This window comes from Rosa rugosa, chromosome 5 (genome assembly GCF_958449725.1).
Source record: "Rosa rugosa chromosome 5, drRosRugo1.1, whole genome shotgun sequence".
In the NCBI taxonomy this organism is placed as follows: domain Eukaryota; kingdom Viridiplantae; phylum Streptophyta; class Magnoliopsida; order Rosales; family Rosaceae; genus Rosa; species Rosa rugosa.
Genome location: NC_084824.1, coordinates 36,913,417 through 36,922,385, shown reverse-complemented (window position 1 = coordinate 36,922,385; position 8,969 = coordinate 36,913,417). Strand labels below are relative to the sequence as shown.

General features: G+C 38.0%; 2 protein-coding genes across 2 annotated transcripts; one reads left to right on the top strand and one right to left on the bottom strand.

Annotated features, from left to right (window-relative positions):
- Nucleotides 1–260: 260 nt before the first annotated feature.
- LOC133710087 (uncharacterized) lies at nucleotides 261–2,914 on the top strand. The gene is made up of 8 exons (XM_062136068.1): nucleotides 261–563; nucleotides 658–782; nucleotides 863–900; nucleotides 1,212–1,322; nucleotides 1,423–1,502; nucleotides 2,050–2,086; nucleotides 2,289–2,330; nucleotides 2,621–2,914. The coding sequence occupies exons 1-8, from the start codon at nucleotides 312–314 to the stop codon at nucleotides 2,689–2,691; spliced, it is 756 nt and encodes a 251-aa protein (XP_061992052.1). The 5' UTR covers nucleotides 261–311; the 3' UTR covers nucleotides 2,692–2,914.
- Nucleotides 2,915–3,561: 647 nt separating this feature from the next.
- On the bottom strand, nucleotides 3,562–8,479 carry LOC133710086 (protein WHAT'S THIS FACTOR 9, mitochondrial). Its single transcript, XM_062136067.1, has 2 exons — nucleotides 6,776–8,479; nucleotides 3,562–3,874 (listed from the first exon to the last, which is right to left on the bottom strand). The coding sequence occupies exon 1, from the start codon at nucleotides 8,416–8,418 to the stop codon at nucleotides 6,814–6,816; it is 1,605 nt and encodes a 534-aa protein (XP_061992051.1). The 5' UTR covers nucleotides 8,419–8,479; the 3' UTR covers nucleotides 3,562–3,874; nucleotides 6,776–6,813.
- Between the last annotated feature and the right edge of the window lie 490 nt (nucleotides 8,480–8,969).

Below are 8,969 nucleotides of genomic sequence, written 5' to 3'. Positions count from 1 at the left end.
ACTCTCTATTCTCTCTCATCACTTAGCTGTGATGAAAAATCGGACGGTGATTGAGCAAATGATCCCTGGTCAGTTGCTGACCAGGTGATCAGGACTGAAAACATTGATATAAAATAGACAGAAGTCACATTCTAAATCTAAAGTATCACATTGATCACTGTAAAAACTTTTATAGAACTTTGATAAATAAAGATTCTCATCCGTAATGAGATAACCAAATGTGTTGGATTCTATGGACCCAACAAAATTTGACCGAAAATTAAAGGAAAGCAAAAAAAAAGGAAGGAAATCGAAAAAAGAAAGGAAAAAAAATGAGTCGAGTGTTCCTCTGTAAATCGCTCCTCCTAACACCTTCTCTCTATTCCGCTCCCCTCACCTCCTTGAAGCCCACACTCACCTCTGCTTCTTCTTCTTCTTCTTCTAGGGTTCGCCGTATGGCCACCGAAGCTTCGTCGTCACCGTCATCCCACACCGGCGGTGACGCCATCAACCCCGACCCAACCTCTTCGTCTCCTCCCGCCTCCTCTGCCATTGATTTTCTCTCCCTCTGCCACCGCCTTAAGGTAATCAATTTTCAATTTTCACACTTTTCCTTCCGTTTTGCCGCGAATGTGTTTTGGATTTGAATGTGTTTCTGTTGTGATTGTGATTGTAAAGACGACGAAAAGAGCTGGATGGGTTAAGAGAGATGTGAAGGATCCAGAGTCTGTAGCTGACCATATGTACCGCATGGGATTAATGGCTCTCATTGCTTCGGATATTCCTGGTGTCAATCGAGACAAGTTAGGTTTCGAGATTCACATTTCTGCTTCTATACAACTCCCTAGTGTTTTTACTGAGTTTCGCTTTTACAATATTTCAGGTGCATAAAGATCGCCATTGTTCATGACATTGCTGAAGGTGAGTCTCTAATTCGTTGTTTTCGAAATTGAAATGAGGAAATGAAAATTGTAGACATGTTTAGAAATGAACTTTCCTTTTCAGAGTGTGTGGCATGTTTATATTAACAAATTGGTAATTACTACTGTAAGATTCTACTTTTAGATGGTTGAAATCCTAGTTATTTACATTCCGGAAACATTATACCCTACCGAGTAATGAGGAACTTAATTTGAAAATATTAAGTGGTTATCTTTTTGTAGAAAAATAAATGAATTTGATTCGTTGATTGTCGAGTTATAAATTGTGGTTATGTATGATTTCTTGGGTAGCTATTGTTGGGGATATAACCCCCGCAGATGGGGTACCAAAGGCAGAGAAGAACCGAAGAGAACAAGAGGCAATAGACCACATGTGCAAATTACTTGGTGGAGGCTCAATAGGTATTAAATTAGTACCTCCCAGATTTCTACATTTGATATTATTAAACCTGAAAGTTGGAACTGTTTCTCATATATTAGTTGTTTACAATTCAAATTTCAGCCAAGGAAATAGGTGAATTGTGGATGGAGTATGAGGGGAATTCCTCCCCAGAAGCTCAAATTGTCAAGGACTTTGACAAGGTATGTTGTCCGTTCATATCTCCTGCTAAATGAGCGAACTTCAGCACTTCCTACGATTAGTTTCCAGTCATATATGGTGAAAATTATGTAAAGGCGGCCAGCTGATGATTATTGTGTACGTGTTGTTGGAAGACATTATGTACAATAATGGCTAATCACTTCAAAATGCTACAGTGTTTATTGGCCAGGTTTAGGTTTTTTTTTTTTTTTTTTCCTTCATTGTTTTTTGATAATCTGAATGAAAATTGGCGAACACTTTTTAAAGTTAAATATTAAAAATTAAGAATAATGTAGGTTTTGTGAGGGTCAATGGACTTCAAAATACTGTTATTTATGGGATGTCATACAGACAATATCTGTAAGGTAACACATAACTTGAGTAAAAAGAGATAATAGGATAAAGAAGCTGACTGAGAAGTTGCAAGCACTTAAAATGTTGTTCATAACTTCATGTTGGTAGTAATAGATTTGCTAGAGTTGGTACTAAAAATTTTCTCCTTGGTAGTTGAACATATAGCTTACTTTTATAATTGTTTCTTACATGCAGGTGGAGATGATACTTCAAGCCTTGGAATATGAGAATGGTGAGGCTGTTCTTATCATTTTGGTATTACAGTATCAAACATGCTGTTACTTTTTCAAACACAATATTAACTATAATTACATATCCTTTTTGGCAATTATTTATAATTACACTTTCAAAGAATATAAAGTTTGCACCTATAGTGTGCGCTTATGAAAGATTCCCGTGTCTGGCTAAAATCTTTTTCTATTCTTTTTATGCAGGTCAAGGAAAGGACTTGGATGAGTTTTTCCAGTCAACTGCTGGTATATTCATTTGTCTTTGATTTGATTTGCATCCATATCCAAGTTTTTCTTTTACTCATTTTTCACTAATATTTTGAACCTGATATTTTGAATTACATCTGCATCAATATCCACTCGCCTCCATTAGATGGGAGATGAATTTGTATGTTCATTAAAAATTCACTGCCCCCAAATGAGAATGAAGTCTTAGGAGTGTCAGTCAGTTATTTTGTGGCATTTATGCTTTGTATTTCTGTGAGTTACTTTACGAGAGGCTTATATATCCTCTGTAATTTCAAACTTTTTCGCAGGGAAGTTCCAGACTGATGTAGGCAAAGCTTGGGCAGCAGAGATAGTATCCAGAAGAAAAAAACAAGGCTAATTTCTATCAAAGTTTTCCTTAGAGGGTTCAACAATTTAACATACTCAAACCTTAACGATGTTGAGATGAAATAGTGCACAAGACTACAGCACCAGCAGTTCTAAGCAAGAACAGCATGATTCGTTGTTAGCTTGTAGTTCAACTTTATTTTATTTCAATACAAAACTTCATATTTTTAAGCTTGTATTTTGCCAGTTTATAATTGGGTTTGGTTCAAGTTGTATTTGGCAGGTGAGAAAAGGAATATGTCCCAGTAATAGCTTTTAGGAAGCTTTAGAATGCTATGTCCCAGTAATATTTTCAATTAGTATAACTCAGGATCTTAAGGTCTCATATAAGCATAGCAACTAGATTAAAGAAGTATTTGTTTTCATTTTCTCCAAGTCTTGCTTTCAGTTAAAAAAAGAGATTATACACTGACGCTCCATGCACATACAAACTGCTTGTTTTTGTTCACTTGCATTTATTAGACAACACTAGTAAGCAACTGGAAACAGCGAGAAAGAGTTCTCATGAAAAAACAACCCCGATTGCACAAAACGGCCTGCAGATGCACAATCATCAGCACGGCAGAAAAAGGATGAGAAAATTGGGGGCCAGCAGGTATTCAAAGGAAATACCATAAGATGGTCAAATCAGCATTACTGTGGTAGATGGACTTCAGTGTATTTAACAAATACAATACAGGTGATCAATGCACATTATGTCGTAAACCTACAATGAATCATAGTGTGCAGCAAAGACAAGATACAAGAATTAGAGTGAAACTTCAATAAGGATTCTAGATGAATTTTCTGATGTTTGGAGGCGTATAACAACAAAAAGTTGATAAAAGTAACATGTGCACATCTGAATGTCCAAGACTCCAAATTGATGCTCTCAGTAACCTTGCAGCCATATTACTTTTTCACAGGTTTTGGTATCATACCTTGTGTACTGGTCTCCCTCATCTTTTCACTTACATTATCAGAAAGATGGATCATATACACTATCCTAACAAACAAACAAAAAAACTCATACCAGTAAGAATGATCAGACTAAACAGTGAAGCCCCTACAACTCATATCACAGTCTGCTCTCACTACCATTGGAGATGAAGTTTTGGCAAGCTCACAGATCCTCCAGTAGTCTTCTTCGTCACATTTGGGGGATGCAGGTTTTCTTCTCAGACACATCATGCCAACTGAAATAATGCCATAAGCATATCAGGTAATTAGCAGATAAAGGAGGAAAATCAGGTCCAGTTTCAGTTTCTATTCAACGAAAAAGTCCAAGCCATGAATCTATGTACCAAAACACAAGAAGGAAAGATTAAAAGAATAAATTATAGTCATGCAAAAGGTAAAAGAAAACAGAAATGCCTAGAACGAAAAAACAAAACGTGTACAAAACAACAATTCATATGAACAGCCTATGTGAAATGATGTAGTTCTAGAAAAACATAGTAGTTGTTCGTCAAAAATTTTCAAGGAAGATAATAAATGTTGACAACTTGTAAGGTGGCGACAGAGGATTTTATCAAAGTGTATTCTATAACGTGGACAAGATTCTAATCTGTACAATGCTGAAAACAAAACAACTGGGCCATAATACTCATCTTTCTCTAAAACCAGCGAAGTCTGTATTATGATTAATTGGAAGAGAACTACCCATCAAACACACCAATAATCAGAAAATTAAACCAAAAAAAAAAAAATCAAGAAAACTCAAAGTACAAGAATAAACAATATAAAAAATAAAAAATTCTCGAAGAACCTAAAATAAATACTTGTTTTGAAAGTCAAGATGATTTTCTTTGACATTTCAGAAGAGTGAACTGAGATATAAATTCAACCCCGGAAAATAAAGAGAAAGCCGGTTATGGATAATGATAAGAAACAAAACCCAAATTAATGTTACCTGGGCCATGCTATAGCTAGAAAGAGCTGCACCAACAAGAGGAAAAGAAACAAGATGCAAAAACCTAAACAAGACTGGACCACGAAACAGAGATGATGAGGAAACCTAAAAGGAAGAAGGTATGGGAAAGAAATAAAAAAAAATATATGTGAGATGTTCAAAACAAGAAGGATATTTCGCCCCTGATCATTTGAAGAAGAAATGAAAGACGACCTTTCAGATGCTTTACCAAATTGCTGTCAGGATCAGTGATTTCATAAGAAAAGCAGATATCTTCTTATTTACCAAACAGGATATCTTCTATGTAATAACCCGTTAAGTGTTAACCTCCATTACTGACGGGAAACTTGAACCTTTTACCCTTAACTCATAAGTCATACATCTCATAAACAAGGACCTGAAGCCTCTACTATTGTTTTATGATTCTTTTCTCTCCTCTTAAATCTCAGACATTCAAGTTTCATAAAACAGGATCTATGGTCATTGTTTTTTTTTCCCTCCAAAGAAGATTGTTGCATCAAGAAAATACTGTTTACAAAATTGTGTTGCAGTTCCTCTTCCTTCTTTCTAAAGAAACTGAAAACACATCTTTGAGCAATTATAAAAAATAAAAAATAATATAAAAAAAACCAAAGATACCCACAGCCACCTACCCTTTGCATGAATCTTTTCAGAATTCAGAGACTGATGATCTTCCACTTTCCCCATTCAATTCACAAGCAAACACTTGGCTTTGTTAATTAACAATTCCCTAAAATAATTAAAGGATGTTCTATTTCTGCTTATCCCCTGAGAAAAATAGTGTCATTAGCTAAGTCAAAAGGGCATCTTCTGTGCCAACTTACAACTCTCCTTAATAGGCCTCCTTTGCTATGTCCTTTAGTCTACTTGAAACATCTTCTACCACTGTAGATGAAAAAGTTTACAAGTGGATTCCCGAATGTCAAAGCATGTGACGCATTTTTTGCTGGCCTCCCAAATTCATTTCTCCATCTACCTACACTCCACACGATCATATGCCTTCAAACCTATTTTGAAAACTCCGTCTCTTCCTTGCCCAATCTTTCAGTCAATGGAGTTCTTTCACATTTTTATCCATTTTTAATTAAGAAATGTTTATTTTACATGTACTTTGAGAAAAAAGCTTAAGGTTTCCGAGGGAAATACAGTTTGTCCTATGATATCTCCTTATAAAACCAACACAACATAGGGTGTCAATAAAATTACAGAAGGGAAATAGTAAAAACTGGCCAGAAAAAATTGCACCTCAAGCAGGAAAAGTTTGTATCTAAGCTAATGTTAGACATCCATTCTAGATGATCCTATAGACCTACCAAGTCACATAACCCATTCTATCATGGAAGGAGAGGTGAAATTACTAGAGCTATGTAGTGGGAAGATTGGGCATGCTATGCCTGAGCAGGCAAAAGTGTGAAAAAACCGTTTGGGATTTCAATTGAACATCTTTGTCCTGTGGCCATCAAGAAACAAAAAGGGAAATACTGAAATGATATTTGTGAATTCTTTGCTTGGGGTTAGTTCCTCTGGCTCGTCTGTTTTCTCATTGTTTAGTAACAAGAAGGAAATGCTTTAATTATAATGGAAACTTAAGTGAAAAAAGCTTAATCATTTTAGGCATGGCAATCTCCCAGAGAGCTGTACACCCAGAATTTCATCTTAAGCAATACTGAAGTGTCCTATTGCTGAGATTCCTAAACAACAACAGGAACACTGCAAGACTGCTGAATGCTATGATGTATGAATGATTCTTACAGCTTCTTTCTATTGCCTAATTGTGTTCTCTACCAACTGTTTATATTTGACTACAATTTCATAGGCCATAGGCCATTATACTCTCAGCTATACTTATTTCTCCTCATTCTATTCTACTCCTTCCATGACAGCTTACATCAATGGTGAAAGAAGGGTAATTCTGTATGGAAGAAGAAGTGGATGTTTTACCAATTTATGTTACTATATGCTCCCTAGGGAAACAGAGTTGGGGGTCTCCTAAACTCAAACAGGCAATAGCTTTCTCATGCCATTAATATAAAGTTTTTATTTATTGATGGTTTTAATTGTATGAATGAACATATAAGTCACAGCCATTGTCAATCACAATTGTTAAGCAGGCAAATATATTTCCAAGCTCATAACAAGGTAGTATCTAGAACATAGAACAAACCTATCGGAATGTTGTTGCAGAAAACTAGCCGACTTTCTCTAAACATAATTCTTCTTGTCTGGTGAAGAACTCCCCCTGCTTCTGGAGCGATTTGATGTTTCTCTTGAATTTTGGTGGACATTATGCCTAACATCAGCTTGTGTTCTTCTAGAAGTTTCTGCTGAGACTTCGTTCCCACTCCTACCAGGGTATTGTCCACCAGACCTCCCTCTCTCAGTATTATCAGATTTCCAAGCTCTTCTTTGACCTGAACTTCCTCTTCTTCCAGCATTTCTGGACGGTGTCATGACATCAAAATTAGATTTCCTAGCTCTTCTTCCTCTAGTATTAGCATCATTCATTCGAACGCTTGTCATACTCTCTTCTTCATCATCGTCTTCATCTTCTTCTTCATCGTCTTCACTGTCAACATTGTCATGCTCCACTTCAGCATCAGAAGAATCACACAACTCCCCTTCCATCGCTTCCTCATTGTCATCGTCGTCCTCTTCTACATCCTCTCCTTTAGAATCTTCAATTCCCTTCTTCTTCTTTTTCTCCTTAGAACTTATCGTTTTACCATCTTCCTTCACAGCATTCATGAGGTGAATATACTGGTTTCTTATGTCCATCAGCGGATGATTTTCGATAATGGCACCCCTCTTATACCCTTCTCTCAACACAACTGTATAAGTCCTAATCTTGCTCGACACATACAATATTCCCGGATGGTGAAGCAATGCCCGCTTAAACCTCGATCTAATCCCCAAATACTCTCCCAGAGCCAAAACATTCTCCCTGTCTGTCTTCTTCGGAACCAAAATATGCAGAAGCTCATGCAAAACCGCAACGGCCCACTTATCCGACTCGTCACTCTGAGACGACAGATGAGCTGCATTCTCATAAGGAGACACATACGGCAACTTCTGCCACTCATCAATCCACTTCTTCATCTTCTTATCCATCTCGAAACCTCTCGAAAACTGCACAGGAAAAGCAAGCGGCATTCCCTTGACATAGCCCTGTTTTGCCTTCTTCTCCATAACCGAAGTGGCCAGCTCATCACTCCAACACACCATCTCCAACTCCGGCTGCCCATATTTCCCCACTACAATCTTAAAGTAATCCGGAAACTCCGGCACAATGGTGTCCACGTAATCTTGAGGAAGCCCCAAATCCCATTTGAAAAGCTCAATGAGATTCAGCGGCAGTTTGTTGCTTCTCACCAGCATTAGCAGCTTGAAGAGGCGATCGGCGGCTTGGTGCGTGTAGGTCACGCTCTGATACACCAACTGCTCGTTGGCGTCGATGTCGAGGACTTGCGGGGTGAGGCGGACGTGGGGCTGGACGGCGGCGATGCCGGCGGGGAGGAACTCCTCGAAAATGGAGGGGTATTGGCGGACGAACTCGACGGGGCGCGTGGGGATCATGAGGGAGTGGCGGGATTTGGTGAGGAGGGAAATGGGGAGGGATTTGGAGGGCTCTGATTTGATGAGGTTCTTGATGTTGATGATTGGCCGGAGGTTTCTCTCCCGCTCGACCACGTGGTCGAGGCCGCGGTCGCGGACCCAGTTTATGGTGGTGTCCACGAAGGTTCTGCGGCTGACGTGGCGGTGGTGGTGGGGGTTTAGGACGGAGCGGAAGGTGAAGTGAAAGGGAGACATTGGTTTCTGCTCTTTGTTTTTTGCAGTCTCACGCTGCCTTTCCTAAAAATGTAGTGAGGGTTTTTAGTAGGGTTTTAGTTTAGTCTCAGTCCAGGCTCTTGAGCCATGACTTCGCTCGGCTTCCTTGTTTTTTTATTTTATTTTTATTCAATTTAAATTTTCTGCTCTTAATTTTCATTTTCTTTTTGTCAAACAACTCTTAATTTCGTACGGAATTTTTCACCTTTTATCTTTCAAATTTTTCTTCTTATTTTGCCTCTCTGCAACAATTAGAAAGTAACAATGTTGGATGGTTTGTAAGCTCACATTTCAACAATACGAAGAGACGTAAATATGATCACTTAAAAGTAGTTCACAACAATCGTTGGATGTTTATCTTAATTGTTATACTACTGGACACCGCTCCAGGTAAGATTGCTTACGCTGAAGAGAGGTAGGTAGTGAGTGTGATGTGAAAGACTGAAATGGACTTTATCATTAGTTTACATCGAGTCATCAACAACTTACCAATTTACGCAGAATAAGTAATTGGAAAATCTTGAGATTTTAAT